Raw genomic sequence first — 14,035 nt, 5'->3', positions numbered from 1 at the left:
AAAATAATTTCCCCTGGTCCCACAAGTAAAAATTACGATTATAACCATTATTAAAATCATTGGGATGGGATGCAAATTCCCAAAAATGATGATGTTCATTCGAAGGACACTAGCAAGACCTAAGGATCAGGTGATGCTGACCCACAAGTACATGCTGGTGAATAAAAGAAGGGCATATAAGCAGGCCTGGGATTTTACCTTCAGAACTAGTCTTTAGGTGGAACACAAACCCATCCAGTGGCATGAGGCGGAAGCATACATCTCGAGAAGCCTATATGGCATCAGATATGAGCAGTAATCTTGACTGCTATGGTCGTTGTTACAACACTGTAAGAAATTAGATTGTTGGACTGAGACTGAGACAGTTCGGGTGCGGTTGGATGATCTAACTAAGCAGGTAAAATGGGTCAAAGGGGGGAGTATTTCTTGCTTTGAAACCAAAGCTTCAGTGCGTCTAGGGGTGGGAGAGGATGTAGGTGGGTGGAAGAGGAGACAGTGTGAAGAGAATTGGGATTTGAAGGTTCAGTTGGGAAGGAAGGGAGTGCAAGGGTACATACTCTGGCAAGGAGGAGAGTTGTGATGTGAGCTGAAGGCATGGAGGCACAGAGAGCAGGGATTAGCAGTCAAAAATAGACAGGTTTTATTGAGAGGCTTAGATTAGGATTTTCCTGTTTCTGTAAATGGTTATGGACAGTTCTCCGCTACATGGGAATACAGTTAGTTTGGTTCCGTTAGGGACGTTGGTTGTATTAGTTGCGCAAAGGTGTTGGAGGATGTTCTCTCTCCAATTGGTAGGTTTCTTGGTATAGAAGATAAAGTCCGTTTTTAGGCCTCCGTATGTTGGACTCTAGAAGATGTCTTTTTATTAGTGTTGTACTGTAATGTATTGTTCTGTGAAGGAGCACAGGCCCATATGTATCATGTTGATGCGTCGCCCTTGCTCCTTGGAAGGGAGTGCAAGGGTGAATCAACACTAAAGTCAGCTTTATCAAGCCACACCACCTTGCTTTGCCCTGCATTGCTTGATAAATCTGGAGTAACGCAAGGCAGCACAAAATCTCTGCCTTGCTTACTCTACACCAGCGATGAATTACATGGTTGAAGCATGGGTGATGCCACACATCTACCCCTGGATTTTGGTGCATTCCAAGATTTACCATTAGTGGTAGATCTGGGAATGTGTCAAAATACGCCTCCCCAGCGGAGGAGTAATGAGGAGAAATATCTTTATTTCTCCTAGTTTTCTAGGTCGACCCTAGGCAGCATGCATGCGTTATCTTCGAGGCATGTGGTATTCACTCTATGGGCCCTGAGCACGGCCAGCGATTTTCCTTAGTTGTTTCCTCTGGCTTTTGAAATTCCTTTGCTGTCGTTGGTGAATGTTTGACATTTGTCTCACCTTTAGCTGTTTTGTTTCCATGGTCGACCATGTGTTTAGTTTCAGCGCGCTCTTTGTTTATTTATTTAGCAGGGGCTGCAAGTTTGGCTGTCTTCCATCGTGTTCTCATGATCAGCGCAGTACACCTCCCTTTATTTTTAACTATATCGACCGCGCCATACTTTTATTCTGCGCAGTGCTACTCGCCCACCTCCATTATTTTTTTATTTGTAAAAGACTTCATTAAGTGCTGCACCCGTTTCACACAACGCCACGCTTTATCAACTTGTTCCTCTTTTTTTATTCTGCAACACTCATAGAAAGAAAGAAAATGCCACTCAGGATTGTTGTTGGTGCCCCTTCCTGAACCCAAAACAATCTTGCTTACAAAACAGGAACCCTTGCACTATTATGCAAGGGTGCCTGCATTGGTACTAGACCGCCAGAAGTGCGCCAGTGCAAGGAAAGGACAAAATGTGCCATATGATGTTGAATTTGGCACATTTCTACTCTTTCCTTTTCATGCAGCGCAGCATGGTGGCTTGCTGCATTGCGCTGCCTTAAAGTATAATAATTTTGCCCCCCAAAGTTTGAAGAAGGAGAATACATATCCTGCTTCACAAGCTTTTAAGTGAATGATGTTCTAATTTAGAGACCATATTCATAGATATGTAACATTTTAAATGCCTGGCATCTGAATTTCTCCACAAATTGATCTGGGTGCTAGCAGGCCAATAGTGGAATTAATTGGTATCATTTTTGTTTAATTTTCCTGAAACAAAGGACCTCTTTCTTAACAAAGAATTTGAATAATGTGAAAAGAAAGAAGTGTCTTGGGGAATAGACCTTTTGATCTAAAACAAATATATGTATAAATATATGGATAATATACTTACTTAAAGGGGCTCTTAGCCAGTTTTCTTCATCCATTGGTCTGTGTTGTGTCATTCACATTTTTCTTCCGCCCACTACAATACAGCCTGGGGAAGGGGATCAGCCCATTTCAGCCACTGCCTAATTTCACTTTCAGTGAGCACTTCTGCACACAAGGTAGTTCCCTTCAGTGCCAATGTTCTTGTTGTTACTTCATTACTCTTGTGTTGCCGTTGTGTTTAGAGTCTGATGAGGTAGCAGGCCGCTCTCCACCAGCTCTACATGTTGATCACCATGCACATTCCATCGTTATCAGTTCCTGTCTCCTGCTGACAGTGTCGTAAATATCTTTTGGAATGTCTTTTTCTATTTGACAACTGCCAATAATCAGCATGCCACATTGTGTCAATTCAAAACTGTCATTCAACATACAGATGTCATTTTTTAGGTCGATTCTAGCGGCAGCGAGCATGCGCTGCTCACTCTGCGAGACTGCTCTAGTAGAGTATGGCAGAGAAGCTGCACCCACTCTCCTCCCATATTTTTCATTGGCTTGTGTCATTCTCTTTCGTAAATGCTGCCTTCGGATTTGTTAATAGGCTTGTTAGTCCTTCCTTAGTATGGCCTTGTCTTCAATTGTACCCTCCCATGGAGACTGGCCCCTTTATTTCGGTTGTTACATGGGACCTGTTATTTAGTCTGTAAGCACTATTTACTTTATTGAGTTTCTCTTATTGCAGGCTGGATATGCGCTTCTTCAGCTTAAACCACTTGTGTGTTTTTTGATCAGCACAGCCGCCCCAGGAACACGTGCACCTGCCTTCAATCACTTTAACCCGACATGTCTGTTTCAACCCCCCCAAGTAAAATGGATTTAGAAATGATTAGCGAATTAAGTCATGTGAATTCCAGGTAGCACATAATCATGTGCTAATGGGCTGAAGCTGACAACAGCACATCTATGTTACATGTCACCTGTACTAAAGCCACCTGGCGGGTTGTTTTCAAAAGCCTGTTTTATTAACAACACCACCCCCACCAATACCACCACTGCCAATACCACCACCACCGCCAATTCCACCACCACCAATACCAACACCAACACCACCACCAATACCACCACAACCAACACTACCCCCAATACCACCATCACCAAAATCACCACCACCAATACCACCACCACCAATACCACCGCCAATACCAAAACCACCACCAATACCACCAACACCACTAATATCACCACCACCAATACCACCACCACCGATAAAGCTACCACCAATGCCACCACCAATATGACCACCACCAATATCACCACCACCAATAAAACCACCAATATCAACACCATCACCAATACCACCATCACCAATGCCACCACCATCATCATCAATCCCACCATCTCCATCTCCACCACCACCAACACCACCCCCAATACCATCACCACCAAAACCACCAATACCACCCCCACCAATACCACCGCCAATAGCAAAACCACCACCAATACTACCACTAGTACCACCACCATCAATACCACTGCCGCCGCTACAATTAATACCACCACCAATGCACCACCAATACCACCACCCAAAATACCACTGCAAATACCACCACCAATACCACCACCACCAATACCACCACCACCACCACTACCACCACCAATACCGCCATCACCACCCATACCACCATCACCAATGCCACTACACCAATACCACCACCAATACCACCACCATCATCATCAATACCACCATCTCCACCAACACCACCACAAATACCACCACCAAAAATACCACTGCCAATACCACCACCAATAACACCACCACCACCAATACCACCACCACCACAAATACCACCACCATTACCAATACCACCATCACCACCACAAATACCAATACCACCACCACCACCCATACCACCATCACTAATACCACCACCAATATCACCACCACCAGTACCACCACCACCAATACCACCACCACCAATACTATCACCACTAATACCACCACCACCAATACCACTACTACCACCACCAATACCACCCACAATACCACCCACAATACCACCACCACCAATACCACCACCAATACCACTACCAATACCCCACGACCAGTACCACCACCACCAATACCACCACAAATACCACCACCACCAATGCCATCACCACCAATACCACCACTACCACCAATATCACCACCACCAGCAATACCACCACCACAAATACTAATTCCACCAATACCACCACCACCAATACCACCACCACCACCACCAATACCACCACCAATACCAACCACAATACCACCACCACCAATACCACCACCAGTACCAACACCACCATCAATACTTCACTTAATTGCCACCCCTAGAATTAAAAGGTCCAGAAGCGGCAGCAGACATTTCTCTCTGAATGCTGGAAAGTTTTGGAACACTGCCACTCCACCTCCATAAAGAGCCCAGCCATCTTGCTTTCCGAACACAACTAAAAACCCTTCTGTTCCCCTAATTCTCTCTGCCCGATCACTTGTCATGCCTAGTGCTGGGAGGCCTCTGGGTAGCCCTGCACTTTACAAATGCCCTTTCAATTCAATTCAATACCACCACCAATACCCCACCACCAATACCACCACCACCACCAATAACAACACCACCACCACCAATACCACCAATACCAATACTGCCACCACCAAAACCACCAATACCAGTAACACCACCACCAATACAAATACCATCACTTCAGCGCCTCTCGCTCACTAGTAATAGCAGGGGCACTGTACGAGGCTGGAGCTGCAGCCGAGACCATCCTTCCTTCCCTCCATGCCTGCCATAAATCACAGCCCACCCTGTATCAGGAGGTGAAGCCAGGGCCCAACTAAAGCTGGAGTGTTTTTTATTAGGCCAAAGATAGCAATGACATTACTCGATGCAACACTGCACACTCAAATCAATGAGAGGGCAGGAAATTGCCCCCCTCCCACTCTTCCTCCAGAGCGGCAACAGTGTAATCACAGAGCGAAAGGAGTGCTTTGTTAGTGTTTATAGTTCGGATCATATGTAACTCTCACTTCACAATTTGTGTCTGAGTAATTTACAACTCGTACACATCTTCTTCACTGCACTATTTATCACTACTTTGTAGACGCCGCAGGCCGGTCTCTTACTCAGATATTTACAATCTAACAAGCTGTCGAGAAGGCCCTTCATTGCTATACAATAGGTGTCGCATGTGCGAGAATTTAAGCTATTAGTATTGTAAATTACAATGCCTTTTATTTATGTGTTAAAATACAAAACGTAAATAAAAGGCATCGGGTCCGATTCACAAAAGTAATCTGTGACAAAATCCTAACTTTACGACTAGTCTGTCCATCTGTCCATCTGTCTTTCTGTCTGTCTATCTATCTATCTATCTATCTATCTATCTATCTATCTATCTATCTATCTATCTATCTATCTATCTATCTATCTATCTATCTATCTATCTATCTATCTATCTATCTATCTATCTATCTATCTATCTATCTATCTATCTCTGTCTGTCCATCTGTCCGTCTGTCTTTCTGTCTGTCTGTATATCTATCTATCTATCTATCTATCTATCTATCTATCTATCTATCTATCTATCTATCTATCTATCTATCTATCTATCTATCTATCTATCTATCTATCTATCTATCTATCTATCTATCTATCTATCTATCTATCTATCTATCTATCCATCCATCCATCCATCCATCCATCCATCCATCCATCCATCCATCCATCCATCCATCCATCCATCCATCCATCCATCCATCTATCTATCTATCTATCTATCTATCTATCTATCTATCTATCTATCTATCTATCTATCTATCTATCTATCTATCTATCTATCTATCTATCTATCTATCTATCTATCTATCCACAGCCCTTACACTACATGGTAATTATCCCTCTGTTAATCATGCTGAATGGATTTGGACAGCCAGTAAATACTTTTTAACTGTTTTCTTTACACAGTTACCGTTTTAGGTTTATGTTTCAGAATGGAAAAATGCTGAATTTCAATGCTTTTCCCAATGTCTTTACTGTCCTGAACTTAAAAAGTCAGACCAGCTGCCAACACTAGGGACAGTCTAATACTGCGGTAAAGATTTTTGGTGTAAAACACGGATTCCCTATTTTCCCACTAATTTTGAACAATTTGCAAATTTTCTGGAGAATTTTGAAATATTTGAATTTACTTAAAGATTTTCAATATATTGCTGAATTTCCAGGCAGAGAGAAAGTGTGTACAAACATCAGAAAGGGAAGAGGATTGACTGTGACCACGGGGAAGGAGAGACACTGGAAGCTACTAACATAGACCAGCACTTATTGAGGGACTCTTTTTAATAGCAGCTCAGATGAGTTGCAGGGTCGGCTAAGCTCTGGGCAGCTGCATAGGGAGTTCCTACAGGGAGGCTCCCCAACCCATTGTCACTCAGACACTCAGTGACCGATGTTCAATACAATTGAACGCAGCAGGTTTTGTGCACTGTGAGGTGTATACGTATGAAAGGTGAGGCCTATGGAAAGCTGTGGGGGCACAGATAGGGCTCTGATAGATGTGTGCCAGGGTTGGGAAGGAAGGAGAATGTGAGTCCCTTATTCACATTTGCCAGTGTTTTGAACAACCCTTGCTTATGGGTTTTCCCCTAATGCGACCAGCTAAAGACCTTTCGGACAATGGTAATAAATTCCCTGAATGTGGCTTTATCATTGCTTGTGGCTGCCACACCCTAACCAAGGAAAGGAAGTTTTATCTTTCTGTAGGATCAGTGTGAAGGATAGTTTGCACAAACGTCTGCACAAGATGACCTCTGTGACACCCGCATTGTGATGCACACAGTGCAAGAGCCTAGTCTAGAATATACTTAGGGCAAATGTACAAACGCTAGATGAAGTAAAACAACTAGCAATATTGGTCCAAAGCTGCATAGCCCGTTTATGAGCCCCCTACAGAGCGGATGTCTTCCTGGGGTAAAGCCTCTGGCCCTTATCGTACCAAAACAGTCCTACATGTGCACACATCTTCATATACCTGCCCCAATTGGAATCATTCACTCCTGTCAAGAGGCAACTAACACAAGGAATGATTTCACTCTAACTTTGTAATGACTGTTCAGTACAACAATGCACAATGTCTGAGTACTCATGTTCCTTAACACCCATGCTCTCAGTATCCGTGAGGTATTCAGATTCCTATTAAAGCCGCACTTAAGCAACTGCCCATTGACTGCAGTGTTTGAAAATTGTCTTGAGAGACTCACCTTGTTTCTTTCCTTTTTGCTTCTCAGTCACCAAAAGCTTTGTTCCATCCCCTTTTCCTTTGCGGCTGTTGTTAACTTTATTTTCATCAGTCACACTGATTTCACAGTAGTAGACATCAGAGTCACTCACTTTGGCATCTGAGATGGTCAATGTGGCTTCCCCTAGTTTGTTCTGCTCCAGGGAGGACAGTTTCCAGCGTCCAGCGATGCTTAGATCTTCAGATTTGGTTTGATTCCTTTTTTGAGTCGATGTTGCCCTGATATGCGACCAACCCTCGTTCTCATAGGAGCACGTCAACACAACCGTGCCACCTGCTGTCGCATTCTGACTTGAGGCCTGTAGCACCTTCAGGGAGGACTCCGGATCACCTGTGGAGATAAACCAACAGAGATGACCATCATAGCACTTTTTTTGGGTGCATAGAGGTGTGATATGGGTTTATGTAAGGTGCCTACCTGACACTAACCACTGAGCTTTTCACACAATTCTCTGACTTGCAAGAAAGATATTCACTTAGATAAAACATAAAATAATTGGAGGTCACCCCTCTGGAAACAAGAAATAGATTCCAAACATAAGTGTTTTAGATTCCCAAGACTGACTACTCGTAGTTCTTCCACCCCCAACAAACACCCTAGAAGATCCACCCATCCAACCGTTAGATGAAGCCCCTGCAGTTTGTAATAATAATCCTGCCCCGCACGGCCGCGCAATCATGAAATGTCATCACCACCAAGAAAATGAGCCAAAGAGAGTAACTAACAGCATAGGTCTCACTCAGGAACCGATGATTGAACTCCAGGAACTTCAACTTCTATCCTGGAATGTTGCAGGCAGGAGGCCCAAGCTACTTGACCCTGATTGGTGTAAGTTAGTGCACAATTTTCATCTATGCCTCTTACAGGAAACACGGGCAGTTGAACGTCTGCATAGGGTGGGTTTCACTACATACAGTATCGAAGCAAGGCAGTCTAATGTTGGTCACCCAGCTGGTGGTCTTCTAATCTGGGTCAAAAACACTTTGGCCTGCAAAATCAAGGTTCGAAACCTCGGCTCTGAGGAAATACTTGGGCTAGAACTATCCTCTTTCAAAGGGAACAAATAAGTCAAGTTATTTAACATCTATAATCGCTTTAAGAGTCCTCACAAGTTATGCAGCACATTAACAACATTAACTAATTACCTTGAGACTGTTAAGGGGATTCAGCGACTCATAGTTGCAGGCGACTTTGACACAACTTTTGAACCTGTAGACTATGTACAAGAACTAACATTAGATGGAGATAAAGCCAAAGGGATTGCTAAGCTCCAGATACCACCTGTTAAGAAACACACTAGGGTGGGGCATCAGGTTTTATCATTCACTATTACTCATGGGGTTCGAGCGTGTAAAGGTTGAACTGATTCCGATAGAGAAGCATGCCACACATTCAAGAGACGGGCAACAAAAACCAGGATTGATTGCATCCTTGTCGATGTTGAACTTTGGCCCCGTGTTAAAGATATGGCTGTATTAATATGGGAAGATAGCGATCACAATGCTCTGGCTCTCACACTGTCGGGCACAGTCTCACTGTACGGCAACTCTGGGCCTAAGAGCGCCCCGGTGATCACTAATAACAACAATAAAAGAGTCACATGGCAAATGATACAGGCTGCTCCAACTGCTCTTCCGAAAATATATTCTGAGGTGGAACAGACTCTTGTGGATCTGAGTACCATGGCCACCTGATGAATACAGGCCCCAGCTAGGCCCGCAAAGCACAAGGGTTCGCTCTCCTGTAACGGAATCTATAAGGAAGTTGGCACGGAAACTGCAAAGTACAAACACAGCATTTATTAACCCTTAAGGGTGGTCCTACAATCCACACAACACCCTTCAGTATTGCATGGAGTAGCACCCAGAACATTCGTACACAGTCCCCTTTTATACACAACAGAGGGGCTCATAAGTGGGTGGATACAACATGAGGCCGAAGAACATTACCATTTATGGTCATTCCCGATACTGAATCAATACATGGGCGGAGCCAACACACTCCTTGAGCCCGCGAAAACACATGGTCAAGCAAGGCTAATTATAACAGATGTGGTCAAGTCTGGGCATGCGCCAGATGGACAAGAGAGAGCTATTTATAAACTGTTACTAGGCAGATTACAAGAGCAACTAACACAGAGGTCGGACTCTCCTCGTGGTGAACACGTGGCAGCATGTCAATACAAAATGGAGTCCAAACTTCGGTCAACATAACGGAGAAAACATGATCTAAAGGGAAAGCATTAATGTCTTCAGTAAATGCTTAATCACATTGCTGTTTCAATTTACAACAGACGACCCTTTCAGCATTTACTGAAGACATCCGGTTTCCAAAAATCATCATATATGTCAATTATCATCATTCCTTTAACCTCTTTGGCTAGACGCTTCTGATGAGCAACATCGGCAATAGCTTTCTTATCCGGGATGCAGAATGAAATGCATACGGAGCAGAACAATGGTCCACATTGAACACACATACAGAAAAAGAACAGAATTGCTATAATAATACAGAGACCAGTTAAGACCTTCCATCCCCAGGCAGTAACCAATGCCCAAAACCATCCAGAAAAGGACCAAGTGCCGTTTTCTGTGTGGATTTCAGCTGCTATTTTATGCAGCTTGTTAATGGCGTTATAAACGGATGGCGTATGATCAGGGATGAACACACAGCAGCTACTTCCAATAATTTTACAAGCTCCACCTCGATCAGCTAACATTACATCTAATACCATACGATTCTGCAATGCAACAATCCTAGTTATTTGTAACTCTTCCGTAAGATTCCCAAGAGCAGCAGCAGTCTGATTTGTCACAGCTTCTACCACTCTTGTTAATCTTCGGATCTTCCTACTATTCAAAGCGGCTCCAACAAAGAAAAACAGTCCTAAGTTAAAATCAATATACTGTTGCAAGCTGGTATCGGTCTGATCCACATCATCAATTGATAGAGTACGTTTATACCTATTTACAGTCACATTATTCAACAATTTCAAGTCTTTATGGTACGATGCAGGTGCTAGGAATACAGGAGGTAATAGGAATGATACATAGCATACCCCAGACCACCCAGCCGGCAAACGGTAATAACCTTTATTTCCGCACACAAAATAGGTATTATGGGACGCTAGGAAGGTACTGTTGTTCAACCCGTCAATATTCAGTACAGTTATGCAATCACTGACACCAACAGGGATAAAACCCACACTCTGGACACACAAGTCCGCTTGAGCTTGTGCTACTTGGATTACGAATTTGTCCTTCCCCACAGTGTCTCTGGTGTTCGTGAAGATATAGGGAATGGATTCATTGTCCGGTCGGTACTCTTCCCATTCCCAAATTGTCCCATTCGCTTGTGGATACCCATTCTTGTCCTGATGGCATTCTTTATTAAGTCTGAAAAGCAATCGTCCCACTGTCGGTTTCCGAGTGGCAAAAAGCAAAGTGTACCATGCTCTACAAGAGCCATTATGAGAGAAAGGAAGTGGTATAAATGGCGTACCTCCTTTCTTCTGATGGGCCGGCATCGTCCCACATATCCAACAGTTCGTAGCATTCGTAGCAATGTGGGTATGATGCAGCATCTGGATGAAAGTGTTGTTCAAGTAAGATTGTCGATGCATCAACTCTTGATACGGCAATGTATAAAAGTAGTGCTCCTCAGGCACCGGAGTTGTCAACACAAGTGTTTTCCGAGCAGGAGTTACCTCCTCCACAAACCATGTGGTTATCCCAACAATAGCTACTGTTAGCATGAACCCCAACACACAAAGGATTTTCTTCTTCTCCATGTCAAAAGAAACAATACCCTGATATCTTCCTGAAACTAAAAAGTCTGTCAGAACTCTTCCCCTTGGGCAGCGGTTGATTTCTTCACCAGCGGGCCAAGACGGGTGTCGCTACACTAATGCAGGGCTGATCCCCCCCCCTTGCCTCATCGGCTCTCCGTTTCACTAACCCAAGGGCCGTTCTGACAGTATGTCCCGGTACTGGAAACCTCACTTCCTGGGTCGAAGATGATATCGCCTTCCTCCAGAAGTCGCGTGGTCCGGAAAGAGCTCCTCAGTGTCTCGTGGCTCAGCAGCACGGCCTGTCTCTGCTGCCAGGATTTCTCGTTGATCGGTCAGCACGGCAGACTCCACCAATCCGGGCGGTACCTTTCGACAGTGCAAGGAATGGATCCAATTCTTCCTGTTCGAAACTCGCACAGCCGTCCTCGTTGCAAGGAGGACTTGCTCAGGGCCCACCCATCTGGGCTCCAAACTGTTCGTTCTGTCGAAGACTTTCACCATAACATGATCTCCGGGCCGGAGACCATGTCCTTCGCCGGTAGACCGATCAGGGAGCGCCTCTCGGACCTGTTGATGAATAGAAACCAAGTTATCCGTTAACTGTGCCAGATAATCACTCATCATTACACAAGGTACATCATACACAGCCTTAGGCCTTGGTGGACCCCAAATATTCATTGGGCGTCCAAAAACAATCTCGTACGGCGTAAGGCCGGTTCGGGAGTGTGGCACTGATCTAATTGATAATAACGCCAGTGGCAGGGCGTCTGGCCAAGTCAAGGACGTTGAAGCTTGGATTTTGGCGATCTTAAGCTTCAGTGTACCATTATACTTCTCGACTAGTCCGGCAGACTGGGGGTGAAACACGGCATGAAACTTCTGAGTGATGCCTAGGCCCTTCAAGACATACTTTATAACATCCGCTACAAAGTGAGGGCCATTATCACTCCACAGAAGTCTACAGACGCCGTATCGAGGGAAAAACTCTTTTAGCAGTAGCTTCGCCGTGGTCATTGCAGTATTGTCTTTCGTAGGGTACGCCTCAACCCATTTGCTGAAAGCGCAAACCACTACTAGAACATACTTCAAATTGTTACAGCGCTCAAGCTGGATGTAATCCATCTGCAGAACCTCAAAGGGTGCAGTAGGTGTCGCAAATCCTCCTGCTGGAGTTCGAGTGCCTTTCCCTGGGTTATACTTCAGACAAATCATACAGGTCTGCACCACCCTCTTTGCCGTGCTAGCAATCTCTGGATGCTCCCAGACTTGGGTAAGCAATTTCACAATTGCGGAAGCTCCAACATGTGCTAGCCCATGTGCCATCTGAACCATAGGTTGTACGAAAGCCGTGGGTAACTTCCATCTATCCATCTGTTTATTTCTCCAACAACCCTCATCATCCAACTCTCCCTCGCTAGCCCATTTCTCCCGCTCTTTATCAGAAGCGGTCCTTTGCATTTCTCGCACTTCCTCCTTCGCATCACGCCATCTCTCCACCTGTGACTTCACTACATACATGGCAGTAGTACCGGGCTGCATCGCAGTCTCCCGTGCTACTCGATCCGCTAACGCATTCCCTTCTCCAACTTTATCAACCACTTTCCTATGGGCGCTACACTTAACGATAGCAATTTTCTTTGGGTATGTCAATGCAGTTAAAAGATTATGAACTAACTCTCCATGCATTATCTGTACTCCATGTGACGTTAAAAACCCCCTCTCCTTCCAGAGTAGGCCGAAGTCATGCGCTACTCCGAAGGCATAGCGGCTATCTGTGTAAACATTCACACACAATCCTGTACTAAGCTCACATGCTCGTGTTAATGCTATCAGTTCCGCTGCTTGAGCTGATTTCTGTGGTATGCGTGCTGTCTCCACTATTGTGTGTAATGTGGTAATTGCATACGCTGCTGAAGTCGTACCATCTGGTAGCTTCAGGCATGATCCGTCTACCCACAACTCTCCATCTACATCTGAAAAGGGCGTATCCTGGAGATCAATACGACCCTTTGTTTGTTCCTCAGTCACAAGAATACAATCATGCGCTTTCTGCGCCTCAGGCTGGGTCTCGGGGTATGGCAACAATGTGGCCGGGTTTAACGTTACGCACCTTTTCAACGTAATATGAGGAGCCAAAAGCGTCAACTCATATCCCGTTAAGCGGGCACTGGTCAAATGCTGCGTCTTTGTTTGATTGAGCAGGGCATCCACAGCATGGGGAACTAACACCAACAATTTATGGGACAACACAATTCCTTCACTTTGGCGTATTGACACAGCTGTCGCCGCTACCGAGCGAAAACACCCTGGTAATGCTCGGGCGACAGGATCAAGCACAGCCGAAAAGTATGCACAAGGGCGCTGCTTGTCGCCGTGCATCTGCACTAAAACTGACAATGCACATCCATCTTTCTCATGCACATACAACGAAAAGGGTTTTGCATAATCAGGGGTCCCTAACACTGGTGCTGAACAAAGGGCCTGTCGCAGTTGCTGAAAAGCAGCATCACACTCATCTGACCAAGGGATTGGGATAGGCGTGTCTTTTGTCAAAAGAGCTAGTAATGGCTTAGCTATGTGTGAAAACCCCAATATCCACTGTCTACAAAAAGAAACAAGGCCCAAAAATGCACGCACATCCTTCTGCGTGGATGGTCTCGGTGTGTCCAAAAT

The 14,035-nt window shown here is 44.8% G+C and overlaps 1 protein-coding gene across 1 annotated transcript in view; it reads right to left on the bottom strand.

Moving 5' to 3' along the window:
• The window catches only part of LOC146863558 (uncharacterized), a 72,353-nt gene that overhangs the window by 30,231 nt on the left and 28,087 nt on the right, over positions 1–14,035 (bottom strand). The window contains exon 2 of the mRNA XM_085643386.1: positions 7,534–7,902. Within this exon, the coding sequence (XP_085499512.1) occupies positions 7,534–7,902 (369 nt within the window). The remainder of the gene's footprint in view (positions 1–7,533; positions 7,903–14,035) is intronic.

This window comes from Triturus cristatus, chromosome 2_2 (assembly GCF_964204655.1).
Source record: "Triturus cristatus chromosome 2_2, aTriCri1.1, whole genome shotgun sequence".
Taxonomy (NCBI): Eukaryota; Metazoa; Chordata; class Amphibia; order Caudata; family Salamandridae; genus Triturus; species Triturus cristatus.
This window is presented reverse-complemented; position numbering and strand designations above follow the sequence as displayed.